The 21,043-nt window shown below is 43.7% G+C and overlaps 1 protein-coding gene and 1 long non-coding RNA gene across 2 annotated transcripts in view; one reads left to right on the top strand and one right to left on the bottom strand.

Annotated features, from left to right (window-relative positions):
• Positions 1-12,596, top strand: part of LOC136588599 (myosin-3) — a 53,614-nt gene extending 41,018 nt beyond the window's left edge. Inside the window, exons 35-40 of the mRNA XM_066587947.1 lie at positions 2,016-2,141; positions 2,223-2,393; positions 7,975-8,079; positions 9,200-9,295; positions 10,539-10,676; positions 12,199-12,596. Of these exons, the coding sequence (XP_066444044.1) occupies positions 2,016-2,141; positions 2,223-2,393; positions 7,975-8,079; positions 9,200-9,295; positions 10,539-10,676; positions 12,199-12,222 (660 nt within the window). The 3' untranslated portion in view covers positions 12,223-12,596. The remainder of the gene's footprint in view (positions 1-2,015; positions 2,142-2,222; positions 2,394-7,974; positions 8,080-9,199; positions 9,296-10,538; positions 10,677-12,198) is intronic.
• Positions 12,597-12,625: 29 nt separating this feature from the next.
• Positions 12,626-21,043, bottom strand: part of LOC136588598 (uncharacterized) — a 44,773-nt gene continuing 36,355 nt past the window's right edge. The window contains exon 3 of the long non-coding RNA XR_010787593.1: positions 12,626-12,898. This is a non-coding gene — a long non-coding RNA (uncharacterized lncRNA). The remainder of the gene's footprint in view (positions 12,899-21,043) is intronic.

Here is a 21,043-nt window from a genome sequence, read left to right as displayed (position 1 = left end):
TTCAGACAACTTCTTCTCATCTAATAGTGAGAAGACTTTGTCTGAAGACAAATCATCAATCTTGTAATATAGTTTTTTTTATTTGTCTTGCCACTGTAAATCAAGGCTGAAGAGAAGCCCCTCTGCATTCCACTGCTTGTCATTAAACATTTAACTTCCCTAGCAACTGGGACATTAGGACATTTAGCTGTGGCGGAGGGGCTATCTTCACAGGCTCAGCTCCCTGTACTCACACAGCTCTCAGACCTGCAGTCAGTGTGTACACAATCTCTGCCTCTCTTGATCTTATATTTACCTAACCTGCTATGTGCACTTACCTTTATATTGTAGGCATTTATATGTGTCTCCAGTTTGCCGTGGGCAAAACAGTATAATTCTCATTGAACTGATAATTATTTGCTGCTTTATAACAGCATATATAGAGCATACATAGAGATCTGTACATATGGTTTGACTATTTAAACACACCAGCTAGTAAAGCAGCAAAAAAAGTTCAGTCTAATAAGAATTATACTACTTTACCCACAGGAAACTGAAGACACATAATGCCTACAACATAGGTGCATATATCAGGTTAGGTAAGGTGACCAGATTTTCCAAGGGTAAAAGCGGCACAGAGAGGCGTGGCCAGAAGGCGGGGCTTATCATAACGTATGAATTTACCTCCGTCATTATAAAAAGAACGGGGCCATTTCAAAGGAGACAGGGAGCAAACTCCGCATAACCGCATCCAAAAGACAGTCAAAATCCATACCATTAGTGCAGATTTTAACTGGAAATACTACGTGGACATTCTGGAGCATTTTCAACATGTGTAAACATACCCTAAGTCAGCTTAAGGTGTGCTGCTACGTGCAGAGTGGCCCCCAGTAGTAATAGTGTCCCCCACAGTGGCCCCCAGTAGTAATAGTGTCCCCCACAGTGGCCGCCAATAGTAATACTATTACTACTTGTGCTGATATAGGAGGCACTAACAGTGACCCCCACAGTAGTCCCAGTAGTAATAGAGTTACCCTCTGAAACCCATATACTTACCTTCTCCTGGTCTTTAGAACGCTGCTGCTCCTTTCTTCGTCGCTGTTCGGGTGGAAGTGTGTGCACTTGCAGCAACGCCTCCTCCCTTCTCCTCTCCACCTATGGAAGCAAGGAGGAGAGGTCAGGGGAGGAAGATCCTGGAGGCACACACTGCTGTTGGTGTGTGTATCCAGGAGTAGCGCTGCCGAGTGATGACCAGCCGGGAAACTGCAGAACCCCAGCTGGTAATCACTTTCATGGTGACCAGACGTCCCGAAAGAGGGACAAATGGCTGTCCCGCTTGGGACCTGGGAAAAAGCAGGACACATGGTCCCAAATTGAAACTGTCCCACCTAAATCTGGACATATGGACACCGTGGGTTAGGTATACATAAAATCAGCAGAGGCAGAGATTGTGTAAACACTTCAGAACTGAGAGAAGTGAGCACAGAAAAGCTCATCTTGTGAAGACAACCCCCCCCCCCCCCACAGCTAAGTAACATCCTACACTTTCCAGTTGCCAGGGAAGCTAATTGTCTGCTGACAAGCAGTGGATTGCAGAGAGGCTACCATGAGTCAACCCTGGGTCCTTTGGCCTCAAAGATGTTGCAATTGAGCTGCAAGATATTATAGCCATAGTTTTTGGTACTGCAAGTTCACTCTCCTGTCTCAACCTTTGGATTACTTCTGATTTAATTCTTGTCATCACTTTTTTCCAAATTAAGTCCCTTAAATACTGTTAAGTTTGTGACACAAGCGCAGATGTAAGAAAACTGGGGCGTTCTGCAACAAATAAAGTACCTGAGACATAAAACTGATTTTGGTAAGACAGGCCCTATCTGTAATAGAATGGGGAAGCTTACACCATGCTGTAACCTCTCTGTGAATGACACTACAGGGCGACATATTAAGTGCTTTGAAATCAGAAAAAAGTTCTCCATTTGTTATTCCTAAATATTTTAAAGTCTCAACTTTATAATGTGATTGATTGTTTTAATCAGAACACAAGTCTTATCAGTACCAAGAAGAAGCTGGAGAGCGATGTCTCACAGCTGCAAGGCGAAATAGAGGATGTGGTCAAGGAGGCCAGGAATGCTGAGGAGAAAGCAAAGAAAGCCATCACTGATGTAAGACATAGGTTTATTGTATAAGGGTAGCCTATCAGCTATGATTAGAAGTCACTTCAAGGAAATTCATTGTTCTTTCAGGCTGCTATGATGGCTGAGGAACTGAAGAAAGAGCAGGATACTAGCTCCCACCTTGAAAGGATGAAAAAGAATCTGGATCAGACTGTGAAGGATCTTCAACTGCGTCTGGAAGAAGCTGAACAGTTGGCACTTAAGGGTGGCAAGAAACAGCTGCAGAAGCTGGAGGCTAGAGTAAGTACGAGAACACAACCGCCACAATGCTGCCCCCCCCGTGGCCGAGAACGCAACCGCCACAACACTGTTCCGCCGTGTCCAAGAATACAACCACTCTATTACTGCCCCCCACGTGTCCGAGAATACAACCACTCTACTACTGCCCCCCCATGTCCGGGTATATAACTACTATACTACTGGCCCCCCCGTGTCCGAAAAAGATATGACTACTATAATACTGCCTCCTATGTACAAGAATATAACTACTATAATACTGCCCCCTATGTACAAGAATATAAGTACTATAATACTGCCTCCTGTGTACAAGAATTTAACTACTATAATACTGCCCCCTATGTACAAGAATATAACTACTATAATACTGCCTCCTGTGTACAAGAATATAACTACTATAATACTGCTCCTATGTACAAGAATATAACTACTATAATACTGCTTCCTGTGTACAAGAATATAACTACTATAATACTGCTCCCTATGTACAAGAATATAACTACTATAATACTGCTTCTATGTACAAGAATATAACTACTATAATACTGCCCCTATGTACAGAAATATATCTACTATAATACTGCCCCCTATGTGCAAGAATATCTTTACTATAATACTGCCTCCTATGTACAAGAATATAACTACTATAATACTGCCCCTATGTACAAGACTATAACTACTCTAATACCGTCCCATATGTACAAGAATATAACTACTATAATACTGCTCCCTATGTACAAGAATATAACTACTATAATACTGCTTCTATGTACAAGAATATAACTACTATAATACTGCCCCTATGTACAGAAATATATCTACTATAATACTGCCCCCTATGTGCAAGAATATATTTACTATAATACTGCCTCCTCTGTACAAGAATATAACTACTATAATACTGCCCCCTATGTACAAGAATATAACTACTATAATACTGCCCCCTATGTACAAGAATATAACTACTATAATACTATCCCCCTATGTACAAGGATATGACTACTATAATACTGCCTCCTATGTACAAGAATATAACTACTATAATACTGCCCCCTATGTACAAGAATATAACTACTATAATACTGCCTCCTGTGTACAAGAATATAACTACTATAATACTGCCCCCTATGTACAAGAATATAACTACTATAATACTGCCTCCTGTGTACAAGAATATAACTACTATAATACTGCCCCCTATGTACAAGAATATAACTACTCTAATACCGTCCCATATGTACAAGAATATAACTACTATAATACTGCTCCCTATGTACAAGAATATAACTACTATAATACTGCCCCCTATGTACAAGAATATAACTACTATAATACTGCCTCCTATGTACAAGAATATAACTACTATAATACTGCTTCTATGTACAAGAATATAACTACTATAATACTGCCCCTATGTACAGAAATATATCTACTATAATACTGCCCCCTATGTGCAAGAATATATTTACTATAATACTGCCTCCTCTGTACAAAAATATAACTAATATAATACTGCTACTATGTACAAGAATATAACTACTATAATACTGCCCCCTATGTACAAGAATATAGCTACTATAATACTGCTGCTATGTACAAGAATATAACTACTATAATACTGCCTCTTATGTACAAGAATATAACTACGATAATACTGCCCCTATGTGCAAGAATATAACTACTATAATACTGCCTCTTATGTACAAGAATATAACTACTATAATACTGCCCCTACGTACAAGAATATAACTACTATAATACTGCCCATATGTACAAGTATATAACTACTATAATACTGCCCATATGTACAAGTATATAACTACTATAATACCGCCCCCTATGTACAAGAATATAACTACTATAATACCGCCCCCTATGTACAAGAATATAACTACTATAATACTGCCTCCTGTGTACAAGATTATAACTACTATAATACTGCCCCCTATGTACAAGAATATAACTACTATAATACTGCCCCCTATGTACAAGAATATAACTACTATAATATTGCCCCCTATGTACAAGAATACAACTACTATAATAGTGCCCCCTATGTACAAGAATATAACTACTATAATACTGTCCCCTATGTACAAGAATATAACTACTATAATACTGCCCCCTATGTACAAGAATACAACTACTATAATACTGCTCCCCTATGTACAAGAATATAACTACTATAATACTGCCCCTTATGTACAAGAATACAACTACTATAATACTGCTCCTATGTATAAGAATATAAAGAGATAAAAAACACAGCGGTCCCATCTGATGTCATGGCAGCCTGGGGACTTCTTAAAAATCCTCTAGGCTGACATGATCCTTTGCCTATTACAGATGTGACTGTAAAACGAAAAAAGGGTTTGGTACGGTGTTAGGCAGTAGGGCAAAGCGTGATTGTTCTCAGTAAGAGTAATCACGTAATCTTGTAGATATGTTACCTTCTAATAGCTAACCAAAATACATTGCATTATACTATATAAGCGATCAAATGAACACAGGTTTAATTCCCCTGAGGATTGGTCATCAATAGTAAAAGTAATGGACAACCCCATTAGGGCTCGTTCACACGAGCACTTTGAGCGCGCTGTATAGCTGCGCACAGAAACCGCTTCTATAGGAACCAATCATTTCCTGTAGAAGCATTCACATGAAGGATTTTTAGATGCGCAAAATCCTCGCACCTGCCAATGATAGAACATTCATGGCTACAATGCCTGCATCCAAGGTCTGTGCTGCGAGTTAAGATAGAACCTGACCTATCTCTGGTGTGAGCTGCGCAGGAGTTTCCATTAACCCCTTAGTGACGGCGCTATCGTAAAACTACGTCCTGCTGTTGCAGGACGTGTATGGAAGGAGGTAGCGGCGCTATCTCCCTCCATACAGCGAGGGCGTCAGCTGTTTATTACAGCTGACACCCGCGAGCAATAGCCGCGCTCAGCCGTTCGGCCGATCGCGGCTATTAACCCTTTAAATGCCGCTGTCAATTCTGATAGCGGCATTTAAATCCCCCAAACGCTGTTTGGGGGTCCCGCACGGCCCCCCTGCGGTGAGATCGGGGGAGCCGTGCAGGTGTCATGGCAGCCGGGGGCCTAATGAATGGCCCCAGGGCTGCCTTAGCAAACTGCCTATCAAGCCATCCACACAGGGTGGCTTGATAGACTGCCTGTAAAAAAGCAGTATGACGTAATGCTATAGCATTACGTCATACTGCAGGAGCGATCAAAGCATCGCATGTAGAGATGAGCGAGCGTACTCGGAAAAGCACTACTCGATCGAGTAATTTGCTTTATCCGAGTATCGCTGTGCTCGGGTCTGAAGATTCGGGTGCCGGCACGGAGCGGGGAGCTGCAGGGGAGAGAGGGCAGGAACGGAGGTAAGATCTTTCTCTCCCTCTCTCCCGCCCGCTCTCCACTGCTCCCCGCTGCGACTCACCTGTCAGCCGCAGCGGCACCCGAATCTTCAGACCCGAGCACAGCGATACTCGGATAAAGCACATTACTCGAGCGAGTAGTGCTTTTCCGAGTATGCTCGCTCATCTCTAATCGCATGTTAAAGTCCCCCAGGGGGACTTCAAAGAAAAAAGATCAATAAAGTTTTTTAAATTGTAAAAAAAAAAAAGTTATAAAAGTTTAAATCACCCCCCTTTTGCCATATGAATTACTAAAAAATCTAAATCATAAAAAAAAAATATGTATTTGGTATCGCGGCGTCCGTAAAAGTCCGATCTATCAAAGTAGTGCATTATTTTTCCTGCACGGTGAACGTCGTCTGAAAAAAAAAATAAAGAACGCCAGAAATACACTTTTTTAGTTACCCTGTCTTCCAGAAAAAATGCAATAAAAAGCGATCAAAAAGTTATATGTATTCCAAATTGATAATATCGGAAACTACAGGACATCCGGCAAAAATTGAGCCCTTGCACAACTACGTCGACAGAAAAATTAAAAAGTTATTGCGCGCACAAAATGACCGCAGAAAATAATTGAAAAAAATTAAATATCTTAAAAAAAAAATACAAGTACTACAGCAAAAAAAAAAACTATATAAGTTTGGTATCGTAGCAATAATACTGACCCATAGAATAAAAATATCAGGTCATTTTTGTTGCAGTTTGTGCGCCGTAGAAACAGGACGCACCGAAAGATGGTGGAATGTCATTTTTTTTCCCATTTGTCTCCGCTAAGAATTTTTATAATTTTTTCCAGTACATTGTATGGTACAATTAATAGTGGCATTGAAAAATACAACTCATCCCGCAAAAAACAAGCCCTCATACAGCGACGTCGATGGATAAATAAAGGAGCTACGATTTTTTAAAAGGGAGTAGGAAAAAACAAAAATGGAAAAAAGCAAAAAAGCTCCGTCACTAAGGGGTTAACTCCTATGGGAGCAGGAGTCTATGGAAACTCCTGTGCAGGAGAAGATTAAAAGTCATTAGGAGGATTACAGTGGGTTATTTAAAACTTGCACCCCAGAAGCACCTTTTAAATGTCCCGCTTTAAACTCCTGTGGGGATGAGGGGACTCCCTGAGGGTTCCGTTCAGCTCCGCAGGGGTTCGCTTAATCCCCGAGGGGACTAACAGGAGTGTACAGCTGGTCATTTAAATTGTACTTCTGGGCTGTAAGTTTTAAATGTCCCACTGTAAGCAACGGTCACTTCCTCCAACTCAGTTGTTGCGCAATTTCCCAGCAGCGGAGTCAGTAAGGTACTCCCTCCACCTCTCCCCCCAGCATGGGAATCTCAAGGGATTTCCCCATAGTGGTGAGAGAGATGGGGCAGGTTTACAGGGCCCTATCGTGGGGGCTGAGCTAGATGGATCCTCCCCTCTAGCCCCGCCCCTCTGAAATTGAAACGTGGAAAATCCCAGGGATAAAACCTATAGTCCTGCTGCTTTTTTAGCCCCACCCCTCCCTCTCTGCCTTGGGAATATATCCCTTAGGGATCCCCTGTAGCTGTGCCCCCTCTCTCTCTCTGCACTATGGGGATATCCCTCAGGGATCCCCAAAGCAGGGAGAGAGCGGGGCTATGGGTTAATCCCCCATAGCAGGGAGAGAGAGCGTGGCTATGGGGGATTAACCCATAGCAGAGAGAGAGCGCGGAGCTGTGGGTTAATCCCCCATAGCAGCGAGAGACAGAGTGGGGCTATGGGGGATAAACCCATAGCAAGGACAGACAGAGAGGGACTATGGGTTAATCCCCTGTAGCCCATCTCTCTCTCTCCCTGCTATGGGGAAATCCTGAAGCCCTGCGGGGCTTCTTCTCTCTCCTCCTGCAGCAGCTGCACTTTTTTAAGCGCATGTGCTCCAGTGAATGGGGAATTTTCATGCGCATGAGGCTCGGGTCATCTGTGCGTGAAGCATTGCCCGTTCATGCTTTCTTTACACACCTATACTGCGCTCATGTGAAAGAGGCCTTAAGAAGGTGTTCTGTGCCACAGTTTATTTACTCTTTTCAATGGCTTATAATAGCTTTTCAGTGGCATAAGATAACTTGCTGCAGAAAGTTATCACACAAGTTAAACTTTGCTGTATCTGTAGCTTCTATCTTCACTCCTCCTTTCTTGTCCTGCAGGTGAGAGAACTGGAGACGGAGCTGGATCAGGAGCAGAAGAGATGTGCGGATGTCATTAAAGGCATGAGAAAATATGAGAGACGGGTGAAGGAGCTCTCCTTCCAGGTGAGGTAGAAACGTCGACATGAAATGACTTTCCATCTCCACTTCTTATCAGGGTGCTGTTACATGGGAGGGGTTGTGTAGGTGTCAAAGAAAACACACAAAAACGCATTTAAAAAAGCGTGTTTTGTGTTTTACATTGAAAATCATTAAATGAATTGCTGGGTAACAAATTAACTTTTTTAACATTAGAACCAAATAGCTTAAAAACAATAAAATAAACACTATTTACCTGTCCTGAGGCCCCAGCAATCCAGTGGTGCAGCCCCGCAACTTTTCTGGTCTCTGTTGACAGCGAAAATCAAGTGACCACTGCCAGCCAATCAGAGTTTCCATTGGAACTCCTGGCATCATGGCACTCAGGATGTAAGTACTGATGCCAGCAGAATGGGTGGTGACACTGTGGACTCTGATTGGCAGGCAGCAGTCACCTGACTTCCACTATCAACTGAGACCAGGAGAATCGTGGGGCTGCTACCCTGGATCCTTGGGGAGGAGGGTGGTGGTTGAGGACAGGCAAGTATCTGTTCATTTTAAAGTTTTAACCCATCTAGCTCTGCTTTTAACCCCTTAAGGGCTTATTCAGACGACCGTATATCAGCCGGGTTTTCATGCACAGCCGATATACGGTGTCTCTCTCTGCAGGGGGAGGAGGCTGGAAGAGCCAGGAGCAGTGCTCTGAGCTCCCGCCCCCTCTCCACCCCTCACCACTATTTGCAATGGGAGTGGGCGAGACGGGGGCAGAGCTAAGTTTCAGAACTGAGCTTCGCCCCATCCCGCGCCCTCCCATTGCAAATAGTGTCGAGGGGCGGAAGCTCAGAGCACTGCTCCTGGCTCTTCCAGCCTCCTCCCCCTGCAGAGAAGGACGCTGTATATCGGCCAGGCGTGAAACCCCGGCTGATATACATATGCAGAACAGCCTCTGACATCGGACCTCTGTCCCTTGTCTGACATTGGAGCTATGCAGGGTAATCTCATTGGATTGGAAAGGGTTAACATCGATTAGAATGCACAACTTATGTGTGTTTTCAAAAATTCCTGCGTTTTTCGAATGCATTTTTCTGCAGCAAATAAGACGGTTACCACGCGATAGCGTCCTGAAACGTCTCATTCTTTACTCTAGGCTGAGGAGGACAGGAAGAATAACCTGCGGCTCCAGGATCTCGTTGACAAGCTGCAGCTGAAAGTGAAGTCCTACAAGAGGATGACGGAGGAGGCGGTAAGTGCGAGCCGTGCGAGGAGACAACAGACTGTTAGGGCGGCTTCACACGGGGGGATTTGTAAGCGCAATACGCAGTCAGCAGTATCCCACTGGTTTTAATGGGTTCATTCACAGGCTGTTTTTTTCCCTGTACATTTCAGTTGCGCAAAAATAAAACGCCGCACGCTCTATTTTCCTGCGCACTAAAAGTCCCCGTAGCACTTGATCAGGATGTGCGAATATGTGCGCAGTATGCTGGGAGATGCGTGATACGCTGAGTAATTGCGCAGGAAAAGAACACAACTTAAACTCATTAGGCCGGTTTCCACATGCAGAATCGCGCCTGAGCCACATCCGACTCTGGCAGAAGCGGCGTCCGCTGTACCTGCTCTGTCGGCTTCTTTTCTGTTCTGCGGATGGACCGGCGGCTCGCCGTCACACATGCGCAATTTTTTTTCTTCAGTTAGTTTTTTTCCTGCAATGTTGCTAGGCGATGAGGTGGAATGCGCAACCCATCTGCAATAAACATGGCGGACGGGCCGTGGGTCAGACAGCTTCCATTGACTTCAATGGAAGCCGTCTGCGAGGAATCCGTGGAAAAATAGAGCATGCTGCGCTTTTTCCTCTGCTTGCGGAAACCACAATTGGTATCCGCAACTGTGGAGGAAGAATCGATTTCCCATAGCATGCTACGGGTGCTATTCGCTGCAGATCCCAGAGCAAACATCCGCCCGTGGGCAGGAGGTCTTCGCCATTTTTTCTGTCAGCACAAATGTGCCTCTTGTGTGCGAAAAACAGTAAACTATATGCCAAGGTGGGCGCAAAAAAACAAAGTTCGCTCCGCAAACACGCGGCGCTCATGCGCATACACCCGTGTGAGGCGGCCTTAAGGGCTCATTCAGATGACCGTATTCTTGCATTTTGAAAATTTAACTCTGGTGCAAACACCCGTCTCACACGATCCACGAATTACCGCACGCCACTGAAGCATCAGAATTCAGCTGGGAAATGTGAGGTCTGTGGCGTGAACACTAACAGGAGAGCAGCAGATTAGTGAGCGCAGCTCTGGGGATGACTCAGGGTTTGAAAACCCTGAATGCAGCTTTCCATTTGGTTGGAGTATAAGAACTGTGAATGCAGCTCTGGATGTGATTAGAGTATAATACAGAATAGGCTTCAGAATCAGCACAGTGTATTTACCCAGCATTATATCCAGCAATGTAAGTGGCTGCTGATTAACCCTTTCATGTCTTCTATGCAGGAAGAACATTCGAACGTCCACATGTCTAAGTGCAGGAGGGTCCAGCATGACCTGGAGGAGGCCGAGGAAAGAGCGGACATTGCTGAATCCCAAGTCAACAAATTGAGGCTGAAGACTCGGGAAACTATCAGCACAAAGGTACGTTTTCTACAGGGGATAATGCAGGGGGCAGTGCTATCCCATAATAGTAGATGTGGGGTGCGCTTCCTTTAGGTCATAAAAGTTGGGTTGAGGGTGGGGAAATGAAAGCGTGCCAGACCAACTTTCCTGGGAAGAGTCTACTTTGTTTTAGCAATGACTGCAGCTTTGAATGTGATTGGATTATAGAAATTGAGCATGCAGCTCTTTGTGTGACTTGAGGGAAAAGATTGTGAATGCAGCTCTGGATGTGACTGCAAAATAAATAAAATGTGAAAGCAGCTTTGAATGTAATTGGAGTATAATAATTTTCAATATGGCTCAGGATGTGACTGAAGTACAGAAATTGTGAATGCAGCTCTGGATGTCACTGCAATATTAAAAAAAGTGAATGCAGCTTGGAATGTGATTGGAGTGTAACAATTGTGAATGCAGCTCTGGATGCAACTGGAGTATAAATTGAGAGTAGAGCTCTGGAGGTGACTGGAGCACAGTAATTGTGAATGCAGATCTGGATGCAACTGGGGTATAAATTGAGAGTACAGCTCTGGAGGTGACTGGAGCACAGTAATTGTGAATGCAGATCTGGATGCAACTGGGGTATAAATTGAGAGTATAGCTCTGGAGGTGACTGGAGAACAGTAATTCTAAATGCAGATCTGGATGCAACTGGGGTATAAATTGAGAGTACAGCTCTGGAGGTGACTGGAGAACAGTAATTGTGATTGCAGATCTGGATGCCACGGGGGTATAAATTGAGAGTACAGCTCTGGAGATGACTGGAGCACAGTAATTGTGAATCCAGATCTGGATGGGGCTGCAATATAAAAAAATTGTGAATGTAACTTTGGAGATGACTGTAATGAAGTGGTGTGCAGACCACGTCTTGCTGGGCCACCCCTGCCCACTTCAATCATCATAGGTCACCCTGCTGCGCAGGGCAGAGTCTGACTCCTCCCCCGTCTCCTGCACTTACTATATTGAAAACAGGAGAGAGGTAAGGAGTTGGGCTCTACATTACTCAGGATCGGATCGGCAGTAGTGTGAGCTACCAAGATTGTCCAGTAGCTGCTGGCCGAACTTTCAGGGGAATACTCTGATTTTGTTGGGTCACTTTTTGGGACCACTTGTACTATTGCAGTGGGATGTAGTAGCAGGATGGGAAGGATGTGTAGAGACAAATTGTGTCTGAAAGAAGTTGTCATGGAGGTCTGGGCCCAGATAGAGAAGAAATGGGAATGTGAATATATATATATATATACACACACACACTATATATAATTTTTTTTGTGGCGGTGGGGTCAATTCTAGGTTTTGCTATGGGGCCCCATGAGCTCTACGTAAGCCAATGCTGGAATGTATAAATTGTTCTGCATGCGACTGGAGTATGAAAAATTAGGACTGTAGCATTGAATTTGGCTGGAGTATAAATGTGAATGCAGCTTTGGATATGACTAGAGTACATTTTATTTGACAGTACAATGACCTTTATGCCTAATTTGTTTCCTTTGTGTTTCTTCAGGTGTTCATGACTACTCAGGAATAGGCCGGGAGACGGGTAGATGGCAGCGTCGGGGGGCACATAATGTGTTTCATCCCGGAAGGCTCTGACTACACCCACAGGACTGAAATAAACGGTAGCGTCTGTTGTCCCACGCGTTTATCCTGCAGCTCCCAGCCATAAAGGAGGGTGGATGTAAGGCTTTGTGCCATATGCATGTAGTGAGTTACATTATGATGGCTACGTAGGGCCATCGCATTGCAGCTTAAGCTGCACATTAGTCATTACCAATGGAAGTGCGTCCGGCAGCAAAGGGAGTTCGCAAGAAATGTCGCCAGTCTTCGCATTATATTCTCAGTTAAAACTGTTCAATGGGGAAAATTAGATTATTTGGGTGTGAATTATTGAGCGAAGCCATGACTGGGGGGCGGGGGGGGGGGGGGGGGAACGTTCCAGTGACTACAACTGTGGCTCAATCAACCCGTTTCAGTAGAACTTAATGGCCGATATTGCATGACCGTGACAGTCATCAACTTCTATTAAAGCGTAAAAACGGAATCCAAGGAATGGTGGATGTGACGTGGCGCTGTAGCCTGGGAGCCGATGTCCTGGCCGGGTCTTCCTGCTCACAGGACCGCTGTGACCGGACGCCCATTTAGTTGGTCCCGCTGTGTAGATTGCCTTTCACGCTGCATCTGTCTATAGAGATCAGTCAGGTCTCCTGATGGAAATAAATGTAATATGCAAAAGTTGATTGTTGTTCCTTCACTCGAATTGTACAAATATCAGTAAGCAGGCTGAGTGGGGTCACTTTAGGTAACAGTCGCCCTCCTACAGCGGATGGGTATTAACACATAACACGGTTATAGGTTGGATCCATAGGATTTAGCCTCTATATAATATGGAAGCCCTAAACTCTTTTATAGGTGCTTCTGTAAAACAAGTGTCATGTACAAATCCTGCCACCGGAGGGAGCTGCAGAGCTGTGATTGATGGGCTTCTATTCCATCCTGGGGTGGGGGACGCAATGCTGTCTGTGACATGCGGATTAATATGGCCATGTGAGGTTTTGTACCATTTATTCTTTTGCCAATAATCCCAATTTTGGTAGGACAATCCCGTGAGCAGTGTCATAAAACGAGTGGGATTTATGCAATTTTACCCCTCCACTAGTGGGCGCTATCGGGCGTCGCAATTTTGGCAAAGTATGGTGCACCTATACAGTATAAGCCCTTGTCCTTGTTGTCCAGGGTGGGCCATGGGAAAGTAGCCCAACACCACACTTATGAAGACTGTGTATAAGAAAATGTCTTTGTTGCCCGTAGCAACCAATCACAGCATTGCTTCCATTTCACCTCAGCAGTAGGCTTATAGCAACCAATCACAGCATTGCTTCCATTTCACCTCAGCAGCAGGCTTATAGCAACCAATCACAGCAGAGCTTTCATTTCTCCTCAGTAGTATGCCCATAGCAACCAATCACAGTGCAGCTTTCATTTCACCTCAGCAGTATAAGAAATAAAAGCTGTGTTGTAATTGGTTGCTACGGGCAACAAAGACAGATTTTCTTTTAGTGTAGGAAAAGGAAGAAAACAGGTCTATGGTTCGCTTGGACAAAGGAAGGGGGCACCTGGAGAGTCAGCGGTACATCAGTGGTATCATCATCTGGTCAGATGACGGCATCGGCATGGCACTGGAATGGACTACCCATGACCCGCTGCCTCTCCAGGGCTCCTCCTTCGTCCGAGCACACCATAGACCCGCACTCTTTACTTTCTACACTGCCTATCCTAGAGCTTGTCAGATCAGCGGGGAGGCTGCGGTTGTCGGACCCCGCTATACTGCCATTGTTATGGGGTCCCAGTACCAGTTACTCACTTCATGCCTCTGTTTAATTTGATGCGGTTTCACTCCACGGAGTGCCTGCTTATTTCTTTCTTCATAGTTGTTGCCGGGCTACTATTCCATGACCCACCCTGTAGAGCGGCCTTCAGCCTGTGACCCTTTAGCTGCGGGGGAACCTACCTGTCTCAGATCCGCATGTTGGGAGTTGTAGTCCCTATACAGCCACACGCTAGGAACCTCTAGCAGATCCAGGAAGACATATCATTAAAGTGCCAGCACCCCCAACAATCAGATCCAGCCTTTTACGCGGGCTGACAGTCGGACACGGATATTCACGTTTGCCCAGCCGTCCATCTGTCTGTGTAAACCTGCCCCCAATCAACCGACGAATACTCCTTCATTGGCTGATCACATCTTTTATACAGCTGCTTGCATCATGGAGAATGCCGACGGTGATGATCTGAGAGACAAACGATCACATGATCATTCGTAACTCAATAGATTCTGATCGGCCTTAGAAAGGCCAGTAAGAAAGCGCCAATCTTATTGATCGGTGCTCATTTAAGTGCTGTGATTGGCCCATGTAAATGACCCCCTAGAGACCACTCACACGGACGGAATAAGCCACATGGCGCACCGCAAGCCGCAGTAAATTCTGCACCTGAATCTACAGGCTTCCTGCGGATTTTGATACAGAATTGAAAATGGCTTAAAATCTGCCGGCAATTACGCATTACAATCTGCAGTTAGAACCGCGGATTTTGGTGTGGAATTCCAAAACTGCGGATTGAACTGCATCCTTTGGCGTAATTCTGTCCAGTGTTAGCTTTGACCTGATTGCTCGCCATGTGCAGCTCCTCGATGCTCCCTTGCACTGGTATTGCTAGTTCTGCCCCATGCTATACAGATCAGTTATTAGGTTTGCCACGTCTCCACTGTCTCCCTGGTATTTGTACAGAGCGCTGGTGGCATGGACCCCGGCGCTATTCTCAACCTGCACATATATAGCCATGAGAGTCTCTGGAATGTTCCGTCTCACAAGGAGGAAACATAAGATGCTTTTTAAAAATATATCTGGGCTAATCTCTTGAGAATGGAGGCCAAGATCCTACCGTGTAACCCAAGTCCCGACAACTGTGTACGAAAGCTGCGACTAAAAATACTCCTGGGGGCTTAAGGATCAAACACAGGACCCTCCTCCCAAGATGTCTTATTCCTCCGGACGGAGCTCAGGCTACAGCTAAATGGCGAGCAGTGGCATATAACGCGACTTCATTCTTCTAGTCACTTGGCAAAATATAGTCACACAAGCAATGTTAATACGGCATATCATAGCAAAATCAAAATACATTACATAGGACTGCATGTAACATCTACTACATTATCTATACTCAGACAGTTATTAGTATGTGTTATCTGTGGTGTTACATAGGGCTGCAGGTAACATAATATCTGTACTCAGTGATCACCGAGGGGCATCTGTGGTGTTACATAGGACTGCTGGTAACATCTATTACACTATCTGTACTCAGAGAGTTATTAGTACGTGTTATCTGTGATGCTACATAGGACTGCATGTAACATTACTATATTATCTGTACTCATAGTGATCATTAAGTGGCATCTCTTGCATTACATAGGACTGCGGGTACTGTAATATCAACTCAGTCATCTGTCCTCAGATTTATCACTGTATTACAGTATCTGTTGTTTTGCATAGGACTTCACATAATTCCTACAGCATCTAATACAGGTAGAAAGAAGTCCTATGTAGTACAGCATGGTACACATAACACAGGTAGAGAATACTGACTATCCTACCAAACTTAAGTGGACACCTGAGCAAGAATCAAAAGTAGTATCTATTTCCTTATATTAATACTTAGGATAAAGTATTCCACAGTGAGTATGCCAACGTCTGATACACTTCAGTTGGCATTTCCCTCCATTTATCCTGCAAATGCCTGGTGATTTCTCTCAAAGAAGATAGACGCTGTTCATATTTCCTGACTCGACGTTCCTGTTTGTCCAGAAGATGTTCAGGAGGATTCAGGTCGGGGCTCTGTTCAGCCAGTCCAGTCGTGGAACATCCGTATCCTCAAACCAACATAAAACAGAGTTGTATTTATAATGAGGCGCGTTGTCTTGTTGGAAGTATGGCCGACCATTGCCAGAGTATTGTCACATTGTCGGCAGCACATTATTGTATAGGATGTCAGGTTACACCTCCATGATCAGGGTTCTTGTCACTACAACAACGGACTGAGACCATGCCATGTAACACATCCTCAGACCATAACGCGACCTCCGCCGTAATTAACAGTTGGCACGACACACTGAAGTAAGAGACGTTCCCCGTCATCCTCTACAACCATGGAGTAAGCGTAATTCACCACTCCATAGCAACTTCTTCCATTGCTCAATGCTCCTTGCTTCGTTGCGCCGTGTGATGCACGGTCCGCATCTTTCGTAGGATGGTTTAGGACACTTTACATACTAATAAGACACAACTCATTCTACTGATAGGGAGATCCAAATGCTCATGGTTCTATAGTGTAGATGGAGCAGTATAGCATACAGCACAGATAAAGAATAGCGCAGTCCATGTAGTATGGTAATGAGCAGTATGTTGCATAGTTCAATAGGATAGGTTATAAAACATACAAATCTCAAAAAAGTCTCGCAGGACCTATAAAACATGTATAACAAAAGACATAACATAAATAAATCGGCCCCTTCTTGAAAATATCCATCCAAATAAAACTCTTGGAGGGGCCTAGGGGGTGACCCCAATAATGATAATACCCCAACATGCAATTTGAGAATAAAATGTTTGCGGTCTGTAGTATTAGGGGAGAAGCCTGAGGCCTTATCCTCTTGCAACAATAAAAACAAAAATGAGATATAGAAAAGAGAGAAGAGAGACAAAAAGAGAGAAGATGAGTTCTGGGAAGAGGAAGAGCAAGAAGGTAAAATAAATAAATAAAAATAAATAATATTTCTAAATAAGTAAATAAAAGAATGGGTAAAAGAAGGGTTAGATAGTTGGTTGAGGGAGGCAGGAGAAAAGGGGAGGGGGGAAATCCAGGACCACCCCCGAGAACATTTAATATCCAGATTACTACCTTCTAATAACCTGTCTCACCCCCGAGGCGAGTGAGCAACTAGGAAAACATCGCTCGGAATTCTGAAGAAGATTCAAAGTCAATCCACAATCGCCATACCGACAGAACTTTTTCAGATTCTCTATTATGTTGGTATATGCTGTATAGTTGGTGTTATACAGATAGCAGTACAGCACTGCTAGGGTGCAGTATATGTACAGATATACATAGCTTGTCTGTGATCATTTGTTGCAGAAAGCTATCCTAAAGGTGTCTTCCAGGCTATTGTGATTGATCACCTGTCCTCAGGTTAGACTTTTATTTTAGTTGCGCCTGCAGTTACCACCCACTACACAGAGGTCGGCGCTAGCTGCTTCTGCTCCATACCTTGTCCGGTTTGCCAGTGACAGCTGGCGCTAAAACAGCTGATCGGTGGAGATACCAAGTAGCGGACCCCAGCTGATCAATTATTGACGACCTCTCCCAAGGATAACTCATCTATAAAAATAGGCTGAAAAAGCCCTTAAAGACATTTAAAAGCTGTTGTTCTGCTATCTTCGCACAAAAGTCTTTGTAAAGTAATTGAAAGGATAAACAAATTGTGGCGCAGAAAGTTATCATAACTCGTTAAAAGTTATGTTAAACTTTGCTACATCTTTAGTGCAGGCAGGGAGCTGTCCAGGACTGGCAGAGCAGGTAGAGGACAGTACAGAACAGGCAGTGTAGGTAAGACTGCAGAGTACATGCAGTACAGATAGAGGACTGTACAAAGCAAGCAGTAGATACTGTACCGTACATGTAGTATTGCACTGTATTGTAGAGAGGCCAGGCAATGCACTTCCATAAAATGTAATTTTACCGGTGAAATGCACATGTTACTTGGATGTACCTGCCAGCCCAGCACACCTTACAGAGCTGAACTATCCTTGACATTGTATTTGGAATGTCTTTACAAATTACAATGGCTGAGGATACAATATTGTAATATGTGAAAAACATGAGAGAACACCGTAATGCACAGGGTTGTATCTCAGTAGGATTATTCCCAGTAAGGGTTAATTTTGGATTTTTGGCCATAGTAAGGAGACACAGTTGCTGGCGACATCTCAGTGCGTGGAATCCTTTTGGTGACTGAGTCTCCACAAATCACGGATTACCCTATTAAATGAACCAAATAGCTGACATACCATTTATTTATATGCTGTGAATCTCAAAGTCGCAGTGGATCCTGTTTCCGCTAGGCGGAGGGGGGGGGGGGGGGGAGAAAGGTGGCAACATCTCATGAGGAGGGGAACAAAAAAAACAGGAAGGTAAGGAAACAGACTTGCAGTGAGTAATTCCAAAAGAAAAAAAAAGGTTGAAAAACTATCTAAAATCTACAAGGTGTGATATGCAGATATGTACCTACCTACCAGCACTTACTATATTAAACTCCCTTATACTCCTATATGTGTACACTCAGAATCATAGGCATGCACTAGAAGTACTGTAAACACAGTACAAGAATAAGCTCAGTACATAAATGTGGTTCTAGAACCAAGCCCAGTAAATTAACAGGCTACGAGAACAAACTACAATACATAAATACTGCATTACAAGCAAGCTCAGTTCATAAGTACAGAATTAGAACTAATCCCAATAAAACAATATGGTACCAGAAGCAAGCTCAATACAAATAGACAGTATCAGAAACAAGCTCAATATATAAATATGGTGCCAGAACTAAGAACCATATATACAGTACCAGAATCAAGGATGGTTAATGAGCATGGTACACCGCCTGGGAAACTCTTCAGGTAATGCTCATATAGCAGTATTTGCTCCTTAAAGGACCAGTAGTAGAGATGAGCAAACGTACTCGTTTCGAGTAATTACTCGATCGAGTACCGCCATTTTCGAGTACTTCAGTACTCGAGGGAAAAGTACTCGGGGTCGCCGGTGGGCGGGGGGCGCCGTGGGTGAGTGGGGGGTAGTAGCAGGGAACAGGGGGGAGCCCTCTCTCTCTCCCTCTCCCCCCCACTCCTCGCTACAACCCCCCACTCACCCACAGCGCCCTCCGAATTTTTTCGCCCGAGTACGGAAGTACTCGAAAACCGCGGTATTTGGGCGAAAAAGGGTTGTGGCCGAGCTCGTTCGCTCATCTCTAACCAGTAGCCATGAATCTAAATGATCACCACCCTTAAAGGTATCTTGTATTTAAATATGACAACCAATGTGAAAACTAGCAAAAGTGCAAATAATTTTATTTACCTAAAATTACTTTTTTGTGCTGAAAAATCTTTCGAAATTGCTGGCCACTCAGTCTCACTTCCTTCTAACTTGCTGTCCACTGCCTGTTGTCAAGTTAAGGCCTCACTCACATGAGCAATGCAATATTACGTCGGCTGATCCGAATTTCAGCTGCAATCTGTTGGCGCTATACAGATAACGATTATTATTAATAGTGGTGATAAAAATCAATTAGCGTTTTCTTATCCATTTACACGGGCATATCGCGTAAAAATACGCTGCATTCATTTTATCCCCCTGCATCTCGTGTGACATTTCTCTTTCCTTCGTGAATACACTTGAGAAAAAAACTAGTTAATAGATTTGCCGTCCTCCCATCCTCTTCTATGGTTTCTCCTGCATTATTTGTTAGAGGGCCAGTGCTTTCAGTGCAAATCCTTTTACCTTTTATATAATTAAAAAATAGTTTAGGGTTATTTTTGCTCTCTTTGGCAATCAGTCTCTCTGCCTCCTCCTTGGGAGTTTTGATCTTTTTCTTACATAATTTTTCCCCTGTATTTTTTAGTGTTTCTTCTCTGTCTTCTGGTTTTACGTTTTAAAAGTAATTTTAAACTTTGGTAACATTCCTGCCGCACAGACCACACGTAGGGGGAGAAAGATTTGGTATAAGGCATGAATACTTAGCATCGATAAAATCGATTAACTCTAAAGAGCGATTATAAACATATACAAATCCAAAACCAACATAGTACATGGGGATTGGGATAGCGGGAAAGAACAGTGGGAAACAGTACAATACAATTTAAGCACTTTGTTGGCATTTTAGAGAATGTTTGGTTAATGGTATTTGTTTATTTTTCTCTTCGTTGTCACGCTTTAGGTTCTAATATCTTCGGGGTCTACACCAATTATTGTATTTTGAAGGGGTTAGAGTTGGAGGTGATATTGAAAGTTAGGAATATTGACAAAGGTGATTCATTGTTCCCAAACTGGCTCAAATTGGGATATCTTGTTCTGGTGTATGGCGATTAATTTCTCATTTAGAAGTGTCCTGTTAATTCGGGCAATTAGTGGGTTGAAGGATAGTTGCAGTTTTCACTATTTTGAGCAATAGGAGTACGAGATGCCATAGTGATAAACTGTAAAAGTTTAAAGGGGGCGTTGCATATCATTTTGGCTTTGTTGCCTAGTAGTAGTACTAATGCATCTAATCCAAGGGAAGTACCCATGACAGAGGAAATAAGGTGAGTAGCCTTTTTAAAAAAGGCCTGCACCATGGGGCAGGACCACCAAATGTGTAGGCGGGAGCCAATGTTATCGGATCCCCTAAAGCACAGGTTGAAGATTTTGGGATAGATGGTGTGTATGCGGGATGGCACTAACATGCTCTATGTAAAACCTTTAAGGATGTCTTTGTAAGACTAACTTGCCAACTATTTTAGCTCAGGCTTTCACTGCAGTGGCCCTATCTTTCTATAGTTAGGGGGGCGTTTAAGTCTGATTCCCATTCGGTCATATAGGGTAATTTATCTTATTGCGTTTTAGTTAGTGTGTTGTAGAGATGTGACAACGTGCCTAGGTAAATTGGGCAGTATTTGCATAGTGCCTCTAGTGGGTTTAGCTCTACTTTAGATTCTGAGGCTATAAGAGAGGACCAAAAGTGAAATACCTGCATTGTTCTCTATCTC

This window comes from Eleutherodactylus coqui, chromosome 13, assembly GCF_035609145.1.
Source record: "Eleutherodactylus coqui strain aEleCoq1 chromosome 13, aEleCoq1.hap1, whole genome shotgun sequence".
Lineage (NCBI taxonomy): Eukaryota > Metazoa > Chordata > Amphibia > Anura > Eleutherodactylidae > Eleutherodactylus > Eleutherodactylus coqui.
The sequence above is the reverse complement of the archived record's forward strand: the minus strand, read 5'-3'. Positions and strand labels throughout refer to the sequence as shown.